Source organism: Passer montanus, unplaced genomic scaffold, assembly GCF_014805655.1.
Source record: "Passer montanus isolate IOZ18808 unplaced genomic scaffold, ASM1480565v1 scaffold3, whole genome shotgun sequence".
NCBI lineage: Eukaryota > Metazoa > Chordata > Aves > Passeriformes > Passeridae > Passer > Passer montanus.
Genome location: NW_024367707.1, coordinates 20,434,180 through 20,456,598, shown reverse-complemented (window position 1 = coordinate 20,456,598; position 22,419 = coordinate 20,434,180). Strand labels below are relative to the sequence as shown.

At 42.9% G+C, this 22,419-nt stretch overlaps 1 protein-coding gene across 3 annotated transcripts in view; it reads right to left on the bottom strand.

The window, feature by feature from the left end:
• TBC1D8 (TBC1 domain family member 8) overlaps window positions 1-3,219 on the bottom strand; it is a 49,349-nt gene extending 46,130 nt beyond the window's left edge. For 2 of the 3 annotated variants that reach the window (XM_039714222.1, XM_039714224.1), the window contains exon 1: window positions 2,686-3,219. In XM_039714222.1, the coding sequence (XP_039570156.1) occupies window positions 2,686-2,812 (127 nt within the window). In that variant the 5' untranslated portion in view covers window positions 2,813-3,219. The remainder of the gene's footprint in view (window positions 1-2,685) is intronic. The other variant, XM_039714223.1, reaches the window with a different exon arrangement.
• Window positions 3,220-22,419: the final 19,200 nt, after the last annotated feature.

The window sequence follows — 22,419 nt, the reverse complement described above, 5'->3', positions numbered from 1 at the left end:
AAATACACCCTTCAGCTGTGCTAACTTACTCTTACCTAATAGTTAAAATGCCCTGGTAAGAACAAAGAAGTGCCCTAGAAGAAAGACAGGCAAATATGAGAATTGGGCCATAAAACAGATGTCCTCACACAGGTTCAGTACAAATACCATGTTGCGGCAACATGGGCAAGGGCAACTCAGGCATTGCACCCTTCCACCCTGCTGAAAGCAAATTATGTCACAGGTGGTCAGCTGCTCCATCTACACTCGTAGGAAATGTAATATTCTGAGCGTTTTGTTCTGCTGATCCTGCATAGGTCTAACACAGCCTCAGGATATGCAGCTTCCTCCTCCCTGCAGGAGCCATGAGATTCTCTTCTGCTGTGGCGTCTGCTCTCATGTACTGAATCGTCACATCTCTGAAACGCCTTCCTTTGCATAAAATGTAACTGCAATCGGCCAGGGATCACGGTATTAAAGGGAAAACAGATCAGGATATTGTTCTCACTTAAGCTCTGCTTCCCCAGTAAAACAAACAAAAACTTCCAGCTTTTGGCTTTACCACTTGGTAAATCATACTCTGAAATGTGGCAGAGCTTTACTGCCCTCCTGCCAGTATGGAAAAGACAGGTACTAATTAAGTGTCTCTATAGTAATGTATAGCAAGAATCACGAGATAAGTTTTGCATTGAAAGCAAACACACACCAGCAAAGCCTTGCTGTTTCTCTCTACCCATCTCCATTTCCTTCACGGCAAGTAAAAACTGAAAAAAAATTACACTATCTAACCCCAGCCATATCTAATGCTCTGTAACTCCTGCATTTGGTTTTAGGACTCAAATTCCTAAGCTCTTTTAAATACAAACATTTCCAAATGGTTTAAGAGACTGTCAGAATCTACAGTCCCCTTGGAAAATGTGCAAGACAGGAGCGGCTTTCCTTTGCCAGCCAAAAGAGATTTGAGCAAGCCTGTGCGCTGTAGATTCAGCAAAATGATTCACCTGAAACTTAACCAGAGAGAAAAGCAGTTTGTTTGGTTTAAGCTTGCAAATTTCTGTAGTGAAAAGCTCAGGCGCAAGGCATTAACATTTGTGAAACTGAACCTCATGATTGTCCTGGACCTAAATCAAGCAGCTGTAAACGGCTATTTTTAACTCTGAAAATTAATCCACATCGTTTTTACTGTCACCAAAGAGAGGCCTGACTTCCAAACAGGCGGGCACAAGAAAATAGGAGATTAAGTGTTTTAACTCGCTGGCAAAACTTCCATTTCTTTAGTGATACATTGATAGCATGCAATCTACCAAGCCACAATTCAAGTTCTGTGCACTTTACGGACAGGTAGGATAAGCTCCAATTAAAAAAGGCAAAAATGCAGAAAGCAAATGGCAAGGGTCAATAGGTCAGGAAGAAAAAAAGGTTTTCATAAAATAAATACTGAATGTGGCAATGCAGCTTCTTCAACTCCATAGAAAATACTGATTTTGAAAATACCTGACAATTCTTTCAAATATATAAGCTACCATTAAAACTTCTCACTTTATAACATTCAAAACAGCCTCGTTTGCTTTTCAGTAAGAACTACACTGTTAAACGGCATTAATTCTCCAAAGCATTGTTTATTTGAATTCAGTTGCTGCTGTCTTCGAACCAAAAGTTTGGCCCAAATTCCCTAGGCTACAACGTCAGCGCAGCCTAACACATCCTTCTGGCTGGAGTTATTCACGGATCCACACTGTTGCGAGGGCAGAGCGTGATCCTGCATATCCTTCACTACACGGATCTGGAGTGCCACACGGATACAACGAGCCCGATCTACAGCCACCATAAGGATCCTTCTCCTGCATATCCTTCACTACACGGATCTGGAGTGCCACACGGATACAACGAGCCCGATCTACAGCCACCATAACCCGTAGCAGAATTAATGCAAAACATAAAACAGAATGCACTTTGCCACAACAGTGAATTCACAACCCCCGGGCCGTAACGTTATGTACGGTTCAAAAGCCAGGAGTCCTACATGTACTTATACGGCTCTCGTTATAGAAAGGGGAGGCGAGCCGCAGGTCGCGGACGGTCCGGAGGGACACGGGTACCACATCCCACTGTGTGCCCCCGGCATCCCTCCACCTCAGGGATCTCGGCCGAGCCCCGCGGGCTGCAGCCCCGGGCGGCTCTCCCCAGCTGCATCCTCCGGCCGCGGGCAGCGGCTCCGCACCTCCTCACGGGCTCCGCACCTCCTCAGGGGCTCCGCGCCTCCTCAGGGGCTCCGCGCCTCCTCAGGGGCTCCGCGCCTCCTCACGGGCTCCGCGCCTCCTCACGGGCTCCGCGCCCGCCCTCAGTCACGCCGAGAAACCCATCGGGAGGGGACAGCGGGGAAGTTACGATAAAAGCGGCTTCAGCGGTGCTCAAGGCTACAGAAGGGCGAAGCTGCTCCCCAGGCAGCCCGCGGGGAGCCGGGGCGGCCCCCACCTCCCGGCCGGCGCTGCCTCCACACTGCCCGCGGCGGGGCACCGCGCTATCGCCCAGCCGGGCCACCCGTGCACGGCCCGAACAAAGAGGCCGCTCCCGCTTCCCGCAGCCGACCCGCCGCCGGCTGCCCCGACACGGCCAAGTTCCCGTGGGGCAGAGGCAGGGGGGATCCGCCACCCGGCCCGGCCCGGCCCGGCCCGGCGCCCCGAATCTTTCCGCGCCAGCAGGTACCCGTGAAGCGGCCGCCGCCGTCTCCGTGGCCCCGACGCCGCTGCAGGATGAAGTAGCCGCTGCTCTTCTGCGTGACCCACAGCTTGAGGGCGTTCTTCAGCAGCACCTCCTCGGGCTTCAGCCACATCTTGCCCCGGCTCGAAGTCCCGCTCTCTCCCCGCTGCGAGCCCGCCTGCCCCGCACGGCACCGCACCCGGCCGCCCGGGTCACATCGCCCCTCGCGGGCTGCGCGGCTCCGGCTCCCTCGGCGCGGCCCGGCCCGGCCGCCGGGGAGGGGCCGAGGGAGGAGCCCGGGCACGGGCCGCCCTTCCCGTGGAGCCGGGGGCTTTGTGCGGCGGGGTGTGCTGCTCCGCACCCTCGGAGGGGACGGGGGCGCTCCGGCCGGAGGGAGGGGGAGCAGGGGGAAGGGCCAGGGTCTCCCTTTCGGGGGTCCCGTGGCGCCCCGAGCCCCGCACAGAGCCCGCTGGGGCTCCCGCGGTAGCCCCGGGTCCCGGAGGATGCCGTGCCGCCGGGACCGCAGCCGGGCGGCTCCCGCTGTGTTCTGCAGCGGCTGGGCCAGTCCCGCACCCCGGCATGTGCCCCGCCGCGGAGCCGACAGCAGTGCGGGAAGGAAAGGGTGGCCTGGCCTTGGAGACAGGCTGGGGGGATGGGGGTGTCTCTGCCTTCCTGTTTCCTTCTAGACCTGAGCCTAAAGCGTGAACCCGCAGCTGCTTTGGTATTTAAAGGCCGATGCTTGAAACCTCGTATCGCAAGGGAAAAGTCAGAATCTTAATTTTACAGTTTGGGGTTTTTTTCTCATTTTAAGAAATAATCTGGTTACTGCTTGCGGTTGAGTTGTTGGCAGGATCGTTTGTGAACCTGCACAAATGGTTACTGCTGCAGCACACGTTGTGTTGGTAAACCTCTGACACTGTATTTTACATTTTTATTAACACAGATTGTCATTAATGAGGGTGGTGAGACACTAGTACAGTTTGCCCTGAGAAGCTGCGGATGCCTCACCCCTGCAAGTGTCCAAGGACAGGCTGGATGGGACTTTGAGCATGATCCAATAGGTGTCCCTGCCCGTGTGAGGGGGGGTTGGACCTAGATCTTTAAGGTCCCTCACAACACAGCCCTTTCTATTATTCTATAATTAAAACATGACCACTGTACTTTCTTTCTGTCACATTCCTTTCCCAGTTAACTGCAAATATTAAATAATTACTTTACAACAACTGAATTAGCAGGCTGCTAAACCTCACTCTTCAAGATTGAAGACCTCAGTCACTGTGAGTTAAATCACACCTAAATTTCAGCCAAGATTCCTCTAAGTAGAGAATTTCCATTAGGGATAAAGATCTTCACTTTCCCAACCTCTGCCTATTGTTACACAAGTTGTGTACCAACTCTTTGAAAGGTACCAGTGCTGCAGTGCGCTACTCAGCACAGCCAGCAGTAATTATTGGCTGGGAATTGGAAGGTGGCCATGTGGACTGCTTTTGAGTTGCCAGTGGGATCATTTAATAGTCAAAATTCTGTATTCAGCTGCAGTCTGGTAAACACTGTGTGATCTGTGTTCTTTGCAATTTCTGTGTGAAGCAACGATTTCATTTCCATACATAGAACAGCAAGCAAGCACTTTGAGCGTATTACTTGTCTGATATAAAAATAAAACTGTCAAAAGGAGAAGATGGACATCCACATAATAATGTATTAAAAATTAATGAGAACTTAAGGAGAAATTACTTTAAATGCTCTTGCAGGATAAGAATAGCTCAGAGATTTCCTCTGCCCCCAAAACTATCCTGAAGACATATCAGTATTGAAAGTTTAAATGCTTGGAAGTGAGTGAGGGAAGTGGGATGGTGAATATTTCTTCCCTTTGCAGACACTTGAATATTAATTTCAGTTATTGGTTTTGAGGCTTTTTTTACATTCAGGCTTGGGTTTTGGGCAGGCTGATTTGAGACATAATTTAGAAGAGAACCAAGCAAGTTGCTGACCTTTGAGGTCCTTTTGAGCTTAAGAGTTAGCAAAAGAATAAAGCAGTTGAGGATCCACTCTCATGCATACCTGCCTCTGTTAATTACATCCTGAGACAAGCTTCTCTTGGACCCCACCAGCAGTACTCCTTCAGAGCCATGGGCTTTGGAACCACGTCCAAGTTGGCCCAACACCTGTTCAATCAAAATGGGATCACTCATGCTTCTTTAAGCAGCTTTTCCAACACATAGAACTGGTGGCAGGTAGTTAACAAAGAATCTCTGAGAACAGCTTCAGAGAAGCAAAAGGGGGATGGATGAGATGAGAAAAAACTTTTTCAGGATGACAGTAAAACAAGCACTTTGTAATATATATTGTAATAAATGCATCTACAGAAAGCAGGAGCATCCTTCTTTCTCAATATGGCATTGGACATGGCAGTCCCTGACATCCTGAGGCACAGCTTCTACCTGAAAACTAGACAGTCTTTGGCAAAAGCTAAGAGTAAGTTTATTTCATGAAGAAAGTCCTACAGTAATGTACTGACTATTTTCACAACCAGTATTTGAACAGGATTTGGATGATCTGAGGATCTTCTGAAGTCTCCTGTGAAGCAATAATTTTAAAATGCTGGTGTCTAGAGAGGTACATAAAACCAGGAAGGATGGGGATCTAGTAGGTTATGAGACAAAAATCAGAGTGCTGTGAGAAGTTATATACCTTTTTATTTATTCTCTGATAAAGTCTAGAAAATATAGGACTATCTTACTCAATTTCTTGAAGGTACTTAAGGTTACTAGACTGAAGAAAAATAGCTTTAAGAAATAAAGATGTATTTGAAAGGAAAGAACGGAAAGAAAATGAGGTTTCTGGCCTTATACCACCCTTAGCACACACTCTGAAATGACTGTGTTTATTTATGATGCTATGTATCTTTCTTAAATTTCAGTACTAGTAGTACAAGGCAGCCTGCCATTCAGATTATGTTAGAGCATCAGTCATACCCAGAATAAACTGCAGAGATTCTGAGCATCCATGAAATAGAGCCTAGACAGCATAGGGAACAGTCATAGGGAAAACTTTGCTTTTCCTTCTTGCCTTTGTCACTGACTGCCTTCCCTGCACTCGTCATGCCCTTTAACTTCACACGACTTCATCTTTTTCATCCATCAAACATCAAAATTTTTATTCTGGATGTCACTGAGGCGCTCAAGGAAGGCAAATTCCTCCTGTACATAAAATGAATGATGGCAGGAAAGAGACAGACATGGTGCTCTGGGCTTCCTGCCTGTTTAGGGTGCTAGGGAAATAATACACATTAGTGAATATAACACTAGAAATTCAAACTGTTGCTAGGAGAAAATAACTAAAAATAACTAAAACATACTTCTTTCAGGGGGCAAAAAAACCCCAAACCCCACACCTCACAGAGATTAAACAGCTGCTGTTTTCAGCCCTTTATGTTCTGCAGCCCCAAAAGTATTCCACTGTAGCTTCAGCCTCCTGTAGACCAGTTGACAGCAGGCATCAGTACCTTTACTTTTCTTTGTGCCAAGTCCCCTTGAAGCCATCTGCCAATGCAGAGATCCACAGCCCCTGGGCTAAGAACCACTGAGCACTCTGAGAGCAGGGAAGGGATTTTTTTTGTGAGGAAATGAAGACACAGGTCTCCAGAGTCACCATATTGAAAAGACTTTATCTCCCACCTACACCGAACAAAGGAGAGATGTAGTGACACATTGGGTCAGTGCCCAGTGACAGCCTTGAGCCCTCAGCATGCTGCTGCAGGCACTGGCTCACTCTTGAAAGCACTCTCAAGATCCAAAATACCCCACTGCTCAGACTGCCAGGCTTTCCATACAATGTAGGATTATGTTTCCTGCATGGGGTAGACAAATCCCCATCACAGACCAGGCAGATAACAGCCCTCCTCTACAAAAGTCTGATGGGACCATTCTTGATATATCATATTAATTTCAGACTACTTCAATATTTGAAAAATGTAGATGTAGCAGAGAAAAGACAAGAACAACGGGAATTATTAAGGGTTTAAAGCTGACTTGTGAGCTCACCTTGCAGTGGTGTGATATATGTGTAGCTTGGCTGAAAGTGACAACTGAAGTGAAGCACAAAATAGCTGCCTACAAGAACCTGTGTGTTAAATACAAAGAAGATGATATATTTATTGCATTAAAAAGGTGGTTCACTACAGTTCACTAAATGCAGCATGAGAGATTTGGGTTTTTTTGCTTTTTTAAAAAAGAGAAGATTAGATTAAGACTAAGCTTGCTAAGCAAATCAGATTTATCTGAAAGTTTTTTTTTACTGTGAATAGCACACCAAGGACCAGAGACATTTTAGAAATAGCATAAGATAAATAATTTCATATATGATGGTGTTACTCTGTGATGTTAACTTTGTGATCAGAAAGATTAGCCAACCAAGCAAAATACCCTCTGCCTTTTAAGCACAGGTAATGACTTTTTTCTCCACCAGAAATCCCCTACAAGAGGGGATTTTTTTAAAGATGCTTTGAAAGGCTCTTCTGCAAGGTTTTTTCCTGTCAGACACCCTCCCAGATATTGTGCTGTTGGAATGGAGCCATGTTTGCTTCTCACTCACAGAAAGTCCACTTCAAGTTTGGCAGAGATGAGAAGGCCCAAAGGGAAATCACGGTAGCTCACACGCAGATCCCAAATCCTGGCAGCATGCCTCCATTGAAACAGGACTGCAAAGACCCCTCCTGCCAGACAGATCAGATCCTGGGAATCTGTAAAAGCAGTTCTTAAGCTTAGATCTTTTGAATAGATTCAAACACGGTGGGTTTTGGTTTGAAAGGGTCACAGAAATGTAGTAGTCAAGGTCTTCCACACCAAGAACTGCTGAGTTTCAGAAACACTGAAACTGCCTGAGCATTCTCAGCTTCATCTCCAAGTAATTTAATCTTCATTGTCTTTCTCCTGTAATGGCTGGATTGCAAAAGCCAGTTAATGTTTATGGGTCCATATGTTTTTGTCTTCCTGCCTGTTCTAGCAAAGTAACAAAACTGTTACAACCTGTAATTAATTCCAGAGGTTTCATTCATTATCTCTGATTAAATTAATGCCTGTGCAATAAAGAAGATATAAGAAGATATAATACACTCTCAGGAGCAAGTGTAATTAAGTTGTAGACAACACTGCAAAAACACATTAGAAGTCCTGGCTCACACTTTTATGCAATAATATTCCCTGTCAATAACATTAGAATGTGCATTTTCATATTTCAAGTACCAGCAATAGAAGTTTTATGCAATAATATTTCCTGGCTTTTTCCCTGTCAATAACATTATAATGTGCATTTTCATATTTCAAGTACCAGCAATAGAACAGCAATATCCAAAATGATTATGTGGCTGATTCTACTTCTTATTTTACTTCCAGCATCACTTCCTCACTTCCAGTAGTAAAACCCACTTCTGCAATTTAGCACTGTCAAAGCTCTTCTGGGAACCACACAATTACTGTGACACTGGAAAGGTCATCACATTTCAAGGCGTTTAACAAACATTTCCTATGTAAACAGCCTCTCTCAGGACACATGATTAAAATAATACATACATGTGGTTTAAGGCAGTAAACTCCAGCTTTTTCTTGTCTCACTAAACTTCCAGTTCTCCAAAAGACTGGATGAGAAAAACAATCCCTTAGCCTTTTACTCATAGGTAGCAGATCCCTGCAGAGCACACAGGTGATAGGAAGGAAACCAAGGCAGGAGCTTCAATGGCCACTGTTTCTCCAAAGGACACCAGGGGAGTGAGGCATTGTCTTGCCCTGCCCACTAGTTGACACCCTCTCCACCAATGCTTAATAATGTGTCTGCACTCTGCTAGAGCTCAGTCACACCAGCTTTCCTCCCCACCTTTGGCAGGTGCAGAAGACCTCTCTTCAGCCCAGTGGCAGTGACCCCAGGAAGCTGGGAGGAGATGATGTAGATTACTTCAGTTGTGATGGAAAGAAGAAGGTATTTCTCAAGTTACTGCCCAGGATACCCTCCCTGCCCATCCTCATTTTCATTCTCAAGACACAGCTATGGGTAGATCTCATCCTCTCAGGATTTTGATATACTACCCAGTTTGACATTGAGATAAGACACTAAAATAATTTTGGTACAAAAGAAGAGGAATGGCCAGCCCTATATAAGAAACTGCATTCTAAGAATACAATTTATTTATGGCTTGGCATAAATTGCTGCAGTGTAGTGGGAATGGAAGAGTTGGCCTCCTAAAATGCATTCCTGCTCTTCAGGGAAAGTGAATCAAGCAGCTTGTATCTACCTTTTGGTAGACACAAGACCTTAAACAATAGAGCAAATTAGCAGAGCCAGGAACAAAGGAGGCAGAATCAAAAGCAAAGGTGCAAAGGCTCCATAACTTGTGACAAGGTGAAAAGCCCAGAGCAGAGAGGACAAAACTTCCTGAGCAGAGGTTGCAACCTGCCCCTTTTCTAATTGCAGTTTTCTGTAGAGCAGTGGTGTTTCAGCAGCAATAGCAAATTACCTTGATAGGAAAAAGGTACTGCTGCCCTAACATGCTACCAAAAATGCAGCTGCTGGCATTCACTTGTGCCAGGCAGTCTCAAAGGAAGCCTGAAGTAGAATGGCTTCTGTTAGCAGCAGCTTCCTCCAGCACTGTTTCCTGATCCAAAATTCCCATACTAATTTATCTTCCAAGATCAAAAGTCTTCAGGAGCTCAGCAATACTTTAATGATTTGGGGAATAAAATATCCCAAACCTAAACCACCTCCAAAAGTATGCCAGCGTTGTTTATAGTGCCCCATCTTGCTTCTGCATGGAGATGGGCAGTGGTTTTCCTACCATAGCTGTATTTTGCTGGATCTGAGTACAATTTGCCTTAGCTAAAAGTATGGCCTAGGAAACTGGAAGAATTTCCATTTTTCTTGGCTGCACTTGGAACCAGAGGTTCTTGTTTTAACAATTTCCTTTAGGTGCTTACCCTCTTCTTCCTTTGATCCCCTGGAGTATCAACTTGTGTGGACAGTAAGGCCTTTTAAAATCATTAATTACTTGTGCCTTTTTCTCAGAGATGCCTCACAAGAGCTGAATAACAGAAACACATGAAAGCATATTATGTCCTTGAAGTCATTATGGTCTCTATCCCTCCTGTTTGCCACAAGATCTGACACCATACTCCATGGGATTTGTCATAACCCTGTGCACACAGGGACCCTACAACCAGTTTGAAGCTACATAAAGTGCTACTGTTTTCCATTTTTTGTGAATCCTGCCTGCCTGTCTGGCAGCTGCAGACAGCTGGCACCTTCCACCAAGGGTGGAAGCATCACATTATCACCCAAGTGGCATCAGGGTGAGCGTGCTGGGACTGCCAGTGCTGCCAGTGCTGGGCATGGTGGCACAGCAGAAGGTGTAGGGAGGAACCACCACTTCTGCTCACCTTCTGAGCATTTCGAAATATCTGTGAAGAGTTTCAGCTGCAGGGGTGGCAAAACTGTGTCACAGCACAAGCCTGGCTGCCGCAGAATTGTCAGAACTCTGCGACAAGTTTTAAAATGTGTGAGTGCCTTTGAGGCACCCTTTAACATATTTTTTCTGGCAACCTTTTTCTCTTTTTTATGCACTGGGGATCCCCAGAGGAGCATTTCTGTTGTGATTCTTACATCTTCCCACTATGACACTCAAAGCTATGCTGAGCTGAGCTTGGCACATCGCTGATACTGACGGGTAGGAATCGTGCTGCACATGCCTAGGACTGGGTTTGAACTTGCTGTCTTTGATCAGCACTGCATTTCTGCTTCTACCTGACTGCTATATTCTGTGTGAAAGCTCCGTGATCTGCTTTTGTTTTGCCTGATGGCTAATTTAAATGTGACACTTGCCATTCTAACAGAATGTGGAGGCTTTTTCACCACCTATGTTTTTGCAGGTAGGCTAACAAGATGTTAGTCTTTGCGTGGCCACAGAACAATTCAAATTGGGAATGCATGATTCCAAAGAAAGTAACTACAACTCTCTTCCCCTTTTTTATTATACTACTATTGTTTTTATTTTCTAGACTGCCAAATCATATGGTTTCTAATAAAGTCCTGTTGTTTCTTCACTCAGTGAAGCTGGTGACTACATACACATTCATGTTTTCCATTATTTTCAGGAATAAAATATTCATCACACACTTACAGAAATGCACCCAAACCATCTGCCTAGTCTTTATAGGACAAGTAGAAAGATTTAAAAACATGCTCTGCTTCCTTTCCCATTTGCACAGAGGAATGGATCTTCTTGAACTCTTTTTTTTTTAATCTTTGTTTTGCTTTGCCCTTTCTGTAGCAGTGTCTTAGGCCAGCAAAGTCTTTGTTTCCATTATTGTCATGGTGCAATAGGAAAAAAAATGTTTTTGCATATGTATTTCTCTCATAAATCAGTTTCTCCTTACATACGTTGGGAGAACCCAAAAGGCCTAGAGAATCTGAATTTTCAAAAGATATTGCAGCTTTTGAGTGTGCATGTTTAGACCTAGCTTTGCAGAAGTAAATAGCACATAATTGACATTGATGACAACTGTGAAATCAATCCCTTCAGAGGCTTGGTGCTGAGCATCAAGGAGGGCTCTTAAAAGTAGTTTCTGCTTTTGAAAACTTTGGACTTGAGCCAGAGCTTTCATCTCCTTATCCATGAAAATGGAATATGGCTTAAATACCTGTCCGACAACTCATGAAGGTTCATTAATGTTTATAAACCCCTCGGAATTGAAAAGCACTGATAACTACTGTTTATTTATTAATTCCTGTTGTCTTGCACTTTCACATTCCTTTCACATGTCAAAGAAGAGGATTTAGCAGCCAGCAAAACCAACAAAACCTGTAACAGCCTCCGCCCTCCTGCCCCTCCCTTACTAAAACAGTCTCCCTGTACCCTCTCTCCCTGTCCCCATGGTTGCTTTTACATCTTCAGTCCCCTTTTCCTGCAATGCTTCCTGTTTCCCCTCCTCCCAGTGTGGTTCAGACTCTCTCCCAAAGCCTCCCTGCTGGGGCCAGCTGGTCTGACACAGCTGCAAAAGGGCCAAGAAGTGAGAGCAGGAAAATTGGTTAGAGTTGAGGGAACAGGCAGCAAAAATGAGGGCAGACTCCATGGCAGAGCCCTTCCCCTCCACCAGGTCTCTAGCTGATGGAGACTTTACAGCTCCATCTCTTCCAGGCCTCTGTCCCTCTTTCTCACTTGGCTGAAAATAGCCACAGGTTTGAGACTTACTGGGAAAGGGGAGGTTGGTAGAAGACTGTGTAAATACAGAGTTTTTTTTCTTTTGTTGATCAAGTAGATGTTTGAAATGCTGTCAATATTCAGATCATAAATAAACCACACTGAGCAAACTCAATTTTTCCAGTTGAAACTATTTATGTAAGCACACTATTGACATTTCTCCATGCTTGTTTTTGCAAGGTTATGCTCACCTTGGTAGGTGTATGAGAGTTGCTGCATTCATGGTACAGACTAAGTCTTCTGAAGGACACAGTGGCTTGTCTCAGAAGTGTCTATGTTGTCCAGCAACAAGACTCAGGACCTCAACAAAACAGCATTTTCTGAAGTATTGCCCTGCTACCAGACTGTCTTAAAGTAGCTCTCAGTCCATCTGCCTTGTGCCAATGGGACATAGAGTTTACTCTGACCTGGCATCATGGCCTGCAGAAGCTGTAGCAACTGCTTCTGGACAGATGAAGGATGTAGTAAACTGAGAAGCCTGCTCTAGGGCATGTCATCTTCTAAAGACAAAAACCATACCTACAAAAATACAGGAATGTGCACATCCATATACAGGTACTTTGTATACCTACAAGGTGAAACAGTGAGCTAATGGAGAAACTGAAATCAAGGTAGTAGTGTTACTGCTTTGCCCTTTTCTCACTGCCAAGCAGCCCTGGGACTTGGGAATCTTGATGCTTTGCTTTCAGTTCTGCCACACAAGTTTTGCCAAGTTATACTTTTGCTCACTTCTTGCTGTAAGAAATGGCTTACATATGTGAGTGTGGATATCCAGACAAACCAAACATGCCCAAAGGCACACATTCAATTCACAGTTCTAGATGCAAGTCCACATGAGGAGTTCTGGGAGGGTGGCGAGGACTTCAAATTATCACCAGCATGACGTACCTAAGGAAATGTGTTACCATGTGCTGTGGAAATACGTGTTTGTTTTTCCTCAACTCCAGCTCACAGACGTTCCTAGTCCATTATTAAACTACTAAAAATAAAGTACTTCTGATTCAGCTTTTTCTCTCCTGTCCTCTCCAGCTGCTGCCCAGGCATGGATCCTGCACCATTGAAAGAGCTGTTCCTGTTTTGGACTGTGATGTTATTTCAGAAGGATGCACACAGAAGGCTCTGACCATGAAGGGCATTTCAGCAGTGGTCTTTTTTAACCCTTACTTGACAGGTCCTGGCAAAGAAATGATGCTGCTTATGTTGCTGAATGTTGACAGCTGTTGTTTACCTCAGGCCTTGCCAGTTGAGGTTTCTTGTGCTGCAGGGTTGTGAAACTGCATCAAGATCTAGAGTAGGGGTGATAAGCAGCAGCTACAGAGTTATTGCATAGGGAACTCTGTCCCCTTGGAGTCCTCTGAAGACCTTGCTTTGACCCAAAATTGCTGAAAAAAACCAGAGACAGGACCTGGTGCATGAACAGGTCCCCACTGCTAACCAAGAGGTGGCTGTGACAGGCTTAGGTAACCATTTTTGTGTTGATTAGACAACTTCTAATGCTGTGCTAGGATGAAGTTTGTGCTGATGCCAAACCACAGGCTCCGGTAGCTAATACATGTGAAATAGTAGCTGGCTGAGGGAGAGTGCACTTTTCCAGCTACACTGACTGCATGTGGCTGTCCTTGGTGTGATCTCTGCAAGAAATGCAGCAACAACTGGCATTCAGGGACACAGATCTGTAGATGGTGGCTGACCACAGGGAAACATTTATGGACATAAGCATGGGATGCATAGAGCATGAAACAAGGATCCTGAAGAAATCTAGGGCTTCCCTCTTGGAGAAGGGACTCAGGTTATTTCTGACAGTATATTTACAAATAGAAAGACTCTACCCTTTATTACTTTATTTGACCCACTTCACCATGTTCTTCTCTTCTGGCATGTAAAGTTACATGCTGAGGACGGATCACCTGATAGGAAAAGAAGGTTTAATTATATATTAAATATGTAAAATTATTTCTGTTGCTGAAGGCAAAGTTGCTCATCAATTGTTTGGATGTCTATGTGTTCTGGGCCATTTGTATTAACAGCGCTGCACCTTCACACCTTCTGTCAGGGCATCAATTAAGAAAGTCAGTCTTTGGAGATATGCAGGGACAGAGAAATCAAGGATGCCACAAGGATGTCACACCTCCATCTCCCCACCCCTGAAATACTGCCAAGTACCCCGACCTCTGCACTGCAGGTGGCACGTTTGTGCACACCACACACTTTGTGATTGTGACAGGAAGATGCTCATGCTGTAGGTAGTTCCTGACTCTCCCATTAATTCCAAGTCCAATGTTAAAAAATTTGGCCTTATGCCCAAAATCAGTAAGAACCTGCAGGAGAACAGGAACCTTTATCCTCTCTCTTCCCTACCCCTCCCCACCCCTCCCCCCAACAGATTCTTGCTTTGTCATCTTATCTAAGAAGACTGTAATTTCTTTTTTTTTTTTTTTTTTTTTGAAGTGGGAAGGGAGGAAGACAATGTTCTTATTTACTTTGTTCATCAGAATAGGATCATATTTTTTTTTAACTTTATCTTATCTTTATCCATTAACCTGTTCTGAATCCCTTGCAAGACAGTAGTCTCCAAACTCAGGTACTCCAAATTTAAGCTTGAAAGAATTTGGTAAATAGCTGGGCTTTTGTGAGGAAGGGTAGGACAATTGAAGTAAAGGCATGTCACCAAGACTGTTTTAAATGTATTTTTAGAGTATTGACTTGCTGGAATTCCCTAACCGAAGAAGCTACTTCCCAGACCTATGACAAGAGACCTCATCTCTTTGTTTAAATGTTAGCTGCTGACCAGCATATTAGTGAATAGGGAGAAACTTATGGAAGTTTAGTCTCTTAAATGATCTTAGCAATTTCTCCATTAAAAAAAAACCTCAAACATCACAGTAAAGATGTTAGGAAAGCATTAGTAGATGTCAGACGTAGTTGGAGAAGCTGTCTGAAAACTATACTGCTTTTCATGTCCCCTTCTGTAGCATTGGCTTTGCATTTCTTTTTCATCATGTTCCTTGAGCCACCACTGAGAAGCTCCCCAGAATATGACCTTAACATTCAACCCCTCTGGAGTATAAAGCAAACCCTAAAGTGTGCTCTGCCCTCTGCACCCCACAAGTCCCACAACCCCATTCCTGCCCTTCCTTACCCCTTTGCCACCATCTCTCTCTCCCCACCCCTGAAATATTGCCAGGCACCCAGGACAGCCTCTCCAGAAGTAGCTCTGAACTCCCAGCCCAGTGACTCCTGCTCTTCTACCTTCAGGGGACGATGGGCTTCATGTGGTGTTACAGCTACATCTAAGGTGACAGCCCTTGCTGCCCACCCAGTGAATTCAGACAGAACTGACTTCTCCCATGAGGGAACTGATAAGATCTCTCCTCTGGCTCACCCACTGACTTCCATAAAACTCGTGTGCATTTAACACTTTTGAAAGAATTTTGCATTTCTTTCAGATCTGGTTGGAAGAAATTACTGGTGAGAAGTTGATGGGGGGAGGGAAGGGGGGAAGGGGGCCAATTTGATAGACAGACAAATAGACAATGTGATTGCATCAGTCTCATTTCCTTAGGAAACTGGGCTAAAAATAAAAGGTTTTATTTGCCCCTGGGAATAAAGAAGAATGTCTCTTACATCTTTACAAAACATTTGTTTCTATGTATACTTATAAATAGTCAGGATGAGAGAGGAAGTTTGCACTGGATTTTGAGCAAAGAATTAAAAGGAAGAGCAGGAGGTACGTGAGTTGCACAGTCTGGGATTCTTTTAGGCAAATGAGAGCAGAGCAATGAGTGCAGGGCCTTGTACACCAATGCCACATCACCCAAGAGTACACATCTCTGCCCTACAAACCAACTGCACATTGGGCAATTTTTCAGAGCCCCACAGAATGCATGCAGTTTTACTGCATCAGTGATGGATGATGTGCTTTAGATCAAGCCCTTGGTGCATTTTATGATCAGCAGACTCTCTCAGGTGTGAGTAACACGGAAATTGCTATATTTGTTCAGATTTATGGTCTAGAAATTCCTGTCTCATGGTGACCAAGACAAGTTACAACAGAGAAAATAATCCCCAAAAAGGTCTCATCCATCATTAAGAAACTGTGTAAGATGAAGAAGCACTTATGCACTTTCTAAATTTCTCCTCTCCTGAATTTACTCTAGATATTTTGTTATCTTTGAAAGTGTCATAGGCCTCCTTACAACCATGGCCTCTGTGACAGACTGTAGTAGTAAATTCTTTGTACACATGCTGTATATAAAATGCTTTTTGTTTATGAGCTTTGAATTTACTACCTTTCAGTTTCACTGAACTGGCAGGACTGAGAACTTGGGCTTTTACAGTAATGCTTAATAGACAGGGAACAAAGTAGTTCCACATCCTCTAGAAACTTCTGATTGTTGCAAGACGCAAGTGCCAACAAGCAGGAGCCAAGGAGACTTCCCCCAGGGCAGGTGGGCAGAAAGAAGCAGTTGTATTGTACAACCCCTTTGGTTTTACACTGCCCATTAGTTTTTGCTTCAACTGCCTTATGCATGGACGCCCCTTCTTCCTGAGACATGCCCAAATTTCCATTGCAGGGATACTGCACAGTCCCAGAAATCACTGTACTGAGGACTGTCACTAGAGGCAGGCCTCATCCTGGAGAATTTAAGCTTTAAATATGAAAAACCAGCACAGTCTGGGGAAAAGGGATGCAACACAGCATTGGAAGATTAGAAAAGGAGCAAGGATCTTGCCTGCAGTTTTGACTGGGGCTCTGATCAGGAGTGAGACCTCAGCTTGGTGTCAGACTTGATCTTGCTTCTTCAGGGGATGGGATTGATCTCCCAACTTAGAGGTCAAAAATTAGATGTCTGAGGTCATCATTCTGCAGTCCCTCCACCATCAGCCAAGAGAATTCATTTCTTCTGGAGACTGTTCATGTGACTTATCTTAAATAAAAGATAACAGTAATTTCTTCTGTTTTCAACTATATGCATAAGAGATTTCTTCTCTGACAGGTTTAATATCCATGCCCCACTCTACTGCTTTTATCAGAGTTACTTATTAATATCACCACCTATGCAAGGTACACTAAGATGGTTTTCTTGCTCATTTCTTTTTCTAGTTAGGGCAGTCTCTGGTATGGGCAGAAATAGAGCTTAACTTACATTTTAACAATAAAACATGTATATCCCTGTCTTAGGTACCTTATTTGATAAACAGCTTTGAATTTTTAGGTAACCTCTGAAAATTTTGTATCATAATTTCAGTCTAAGGTGCATTCTGGGAATTACTAATAATTTAAAAAGCATTTCAGACTTCAAAATCACTTACATAGTCTCAGAAAATTTGCTCCTGATCTTACTTTCATCATCTTCTTGAAAGAAAAGCACAGGATTGAAAAACCATCTGAACCAAATGATAATGAAAGCAGCTGATTTTTTTTTAAGCTAGACAGCAAAACCCCTGTCTAATTACATGCAATTGCAATGGGGTCTGAGTCATGACTTGTCAGATGATCCTCTTATTTGATGTGGCTAGAAAACCAAAAGATATACATTGGGAAGGCAAGCAAACTGAAGACCTCACAAAAGCATAGGCCTTCCTTGTTTCCCTGGTCCTTTGCTTTTCTCTCTTTCTTTATATATTACCTTATGTTCAACCAACCCACAGTGCAGAAGCTGTATTTCCTAAAATCTTGACAGCGTCATGCACATTTATGGTGCTGTGCAGATGATTGATGGGCAAAGAATATGAATGATGCTGGGAAAAGACAGAAGGGAAAGGTGTAATTATGTAAACTTGACCTCTATTCATTTTTGATAAACACTCTCTGAAAAAAATATGTCACAGTAGTGGAAAATGAAGGTATTTACATATAACACTAGGAAAACATATTGCCAGTAGAGCCTGGCAATGCTGCTCTTAGTTTTATGTCCAAGTAGCCACATATACAGGGTGGTCAGGACAGTGTATGGCTCCTTCACACCTTGCTTGCTGACTTCTCAAAAACCTCTCCTGGAAACAAAACACTTCGTATGATTTAACTCCTGAGTTATTCATCAAAAGGCAGCTGCTATCTTATGCTGATGTGTATGTTTGCTGATGGCATTTTTCCTTCTGTGTTTCTTAGCTCACCAAGTGAGCGTGAGAACTGTCTGGAGGGCATCCTTGGGCAGTTCACTCCAGAGCTAACTCATGGCATTCTCTGGCAGCACTCACTGGATGTGGATCATTAAAATCTTCATTGTGATCAGAACAGATAAACAAAGCTGTGGCTGGATACTGAAATTCTGTGGTTTTCCCTTTTATTTTCTTGTACCAAGTATTATGATATAAGAAAATAAAATTATTAGTAGTATTATTCCTATTTTAAAAACACTGAAATTTATATATTTCCAGTGTGGATGATTGCCAAAAAGATTGCAGGAGAAGGGGAAAGAGGGTCAGGAAATAGAGAATGTGACTTTTTTTAGTAGAGACATATTGTGTTGCATTTGCCTTGTCTTTGAATCACATTAAATATACACACTGTTAAAAGGCTATTGAAATGTTCAAATGTCAGTATTTCAAATGAAAATCAATAGCATGCTATTAGGCTCATTATATTGCTGTTATGCATCATTAAAACACATTTAAAAGCTTTCAGCATAAACCAGGAGATGGGATGAATAACAAGACACTTTGAGAATGTGCAACCTACTTAAAAAGAAATAAAGAGGCAAAAGAGCAACTTTGTAGGCACTGGGAGAGAAAGCCCTTGAAAGAGCTCCCTGGGTGTTAGAAACATACGTGAACATGAGAACATGAATTACATGGAACTCAGGACACAGGCAAATGTGTGAAGCTATGCTACTGAAAGTATATCACCATATGAATGTATGCATATGAGACTAAGAGAGATTCCTTACTACATTTTTTTATTTTCTTTCTAAAGGGAAAGACTGGGAAGAAGTGACTCTCCCAGTGGCTGGGAATTTAAGTGGGCAAGAGGGACAACAGATTTCTAGTCCATTCACACATGTATTTTTATGATTTTACACCCAATTGCTATAGTGCACATTTGCCTTGTTCCTGGAGCAGGACTACAACACAGACCACCCACCATCCTGAATGTCACACTCCATTAAATCCATCAGATCTTGCTTTTTTCTCCCTTCCTCTTGTGGTGAATCTCTAATGCCTGTAAACAAAGCAAAATAACTCCAGCCAAAGGAGATAAACATTCCTCTCTATTCCTAATAGCCATAGTCTGACTGGAGTTTAAATCCCTGTAGGGAGATGAAGAAAACCTGAATCTCCCACTTCCTGGACAAGAGCTTCCTAAGCAGTTCAGAATTATTGAATATTCTTTCAGAAGGTGGATTTCAAATTTGTAGCTTAAACATAAAGCACTTCCTCCTGCAATTTTATCTGCATAAGTAAAGATTCTACTGAAATTGATTTTGGATGAAAACAGAGCCATAAGGCATAAATCAAGTCATGGAGTCAGGGAACGGAAATAGTTCCATTTGTATCAGATATGCACTTGCATAGCTCAAATTAAAAACGCTGAGTGCTCAAATTAAAGTTCACAGTGAAGATTTCCCGAGCAATGCACAGACTGAATGTTTCTACACAGAACATATGCTTAGATATTTTTAAATTACAAATGGATTTCAAAAAATCCTGTCTGAAAAAAAGAGCAAGAAAAAAAAAAGGACAAATGAGAATATTATTTTACTTCAAACAGTTTTTGGAGGAAAAAGTGTTTCTGAGCAATCAGGAAAGGGTTTCCTTGTCAGAAGAAGAGCCTGTCCAAAGACACATGTACAAATAGCCATACTGTATGCTGCTCTTGTACGCCACTATGTCCCTGTTGGAGTTTCACCATAAATCTAATTGGGCCAAAGCCCTGTCTCTTCTGGGAGCATCTAACACTCAAGGAATCAAGAGAGTGGACTAACATTAATTTACAGGTGTGATCACGTGTGGCTTGAAATGCAGAGACATCGCTAAAACTCACAGTAGTTAAAGAATTCAGCAATGACCATGTTTATTTCTAACCCACTCAGTATTCAGCACTTATGAAGCCATTCATGCAATGATATTTTTGGTGTTTCTTAAGTGCTTTTCAAGCTGTATCCAAGATACCTTGGCAGCTTAGAGAGCTGACTAACAAGTGAAGATGTGTTCTCATACAGTTACTCAGGAAGACTTTTAGGCATTGTTAGCATGCCAATATTGTTGATTACTCCAGGAATAACAAAATCTGTTTCTGTATTGGTGGTCCTGCCTTTGAATTGAAAAGATGAACTAGGAAGAAAACATTTAACTATTACACATGAAGAGATGTATACAAAATGCATCTTCTCCTTTCCTTCTCTGATATGCTGCTATTTAAAGACACTGTAGACAGGATGGGTCACTTTAACTGCTGTGGAAAGGAATTTGTGTACAAGAGAGAATTCTCATGAGAACAGAACAGAACAATCTGGAAGTGCTTTAATTCACTCTTTGACTTTAAGGTGTGATTTAATTCCTTCCTACTGTGTCCTTCCTAAATGAACTGTGGGGATAAAAGATAGGCTGTTGGGAGTTGTTTCCTGAGTATTCAGCCTCTTTGCTAGAAGAAACTAAAATACTGGCTGGATAGTTCTTTAATATTTTTATTGCTCCTTCCAAATGTTGTCTTTTTCCATCTATCCTTCATTAGGATTCTTTTTATAGTACCTGCAATGTACTCTGTGTTTCTTATGTGTCATCTAAAATACAACAGTAAACAATACAAAATACAATAGTAAATAATATAATAAATGTTAAGAAGGAAAGAAAGAAAGAAGGAAAGAGAACTCCTTCTTGTAATTAACTTACAGTTAAATTGCATAGCCTTGCCCTTAGCTCAGGAAATAAAATCTGACTGTTCTCCTTTGGTTGTGAATGTAATTTTCCAGTAACAATTACAATTCATCAAAAGCTGATGATGTTCTTTTCAATACTACACCAATTGCATTCTAACCGCCAAATCATTTTGTAAAGGCTTGTTTGTATTTGCAAAGGGTAACCTGCCAAACTAGATTGCCTGTGTCACTTTTAGTCTGGGATCTCTGTGTCTGGGCTAATATATGTTAGCATGTTTGAGCCAACAGGGCAGGGTTACACAAGGGAGATGAGAATCAGAAATTTAAGTACAGCCCCAATCTCTTTATCCCTCTTTAGGAACTCAAAGCATGATTTTTACTGAGGTTCTTCCTTAAAGTCAAGCATGAAAAATGACAGGTGTATTTTATGCTATATTGACCATTTAATAGCTATTCCATAGGCCATCTAAAAGAAATGGAATATACTCATGCTGCTCCCAGAAGCATTGCTCTGCAAAGGGAGAAAACTGAAGTCTTCCTTTTACACCGTGAGGTTGTGCTGCACTGAGGCATCCCCTGCAGAACCGACCCCCCTGGCCCACCAAGGGAGCTGGGGCCCCAGCCTTCCTCCCTGAGTGTAACGCAATCCATTTCAGATCTGGCCCAGAACTCCTTTTATTTCAGTCTGCACTAGTACCACACACTCTTGCTTCTTCATTACATGAGTTTGGAGCCCAAGAACGTCCCACTCACGTACACTCATGTGTACACAAAATACAGTGCCCTGAGCAGTCACAGAAACACTATTTTGCTTACTATGTTTTCTGTTCCAAGAGCATTTTAACCTCATCTGTTTTTTTTTAGATTAAGATTTTTCCTACCCTGAAATGGTAATCTGTTTTAAAATCTTTGTGACTTCAAAATTCCCTTTGTCAACTGATGCTTGGGCCCATCCCACTACCTATTAAGTATTCCATCTTCTAAACTGTTAGCTTTTCTGTTCTGATGAAACCTTTTAATTTGCATTGAATGCTTTCATATAGCTGCATTAGTGAGCACATATGAGTAATACATTTTTCTTGCTATCTCAGTCATCAGAGAAACTTTTTATTTCTCTAAAGTCCATTTCTGCAGTTCTGCATCCATTATTCCAGTAAGCAGAATATCAAAGAGTGAATTATGATTCTGAAATCTATAGGAAAAGAAGAAGCAGCTTTCTCTTTCTAAATATTTTTCTTCTTTTAGCTCTGTTGTCTTCAGCAGAGTTTGTTATTAGGAGCAGGCTGTACAAAAAAGACCACCTGGACAAAAGCATCAAAGGTTTGTTTGGGTGCTAATCCAGCCAGCAAGCCATCCCTCAATATGAGGCACAACTTCAGATGCACTAATTTTTAACCATAAACTTCATGCCAAAAATTAACAAGTGCAACTTCTGTCAGCACACCAGAAACAGAAAACCTGCGGGTTGGTCTGAGGCCAGTGCTCTCCCAAGTTTTCCACCGAGCCCTATCACACACATACAGTTTACTTCCTCAGCTATTTGCAATGCTTTCATCTTCTTCCTAAATCTTACAATTAAAGGCCTTGTTGCAGTTGTTAGTAAACTCTAAATAGGCCTAAACTTCCAAATAATGCTTTGTTTTCTTGAATACCCCAGCCAGGTCAGGGAGCTCACCG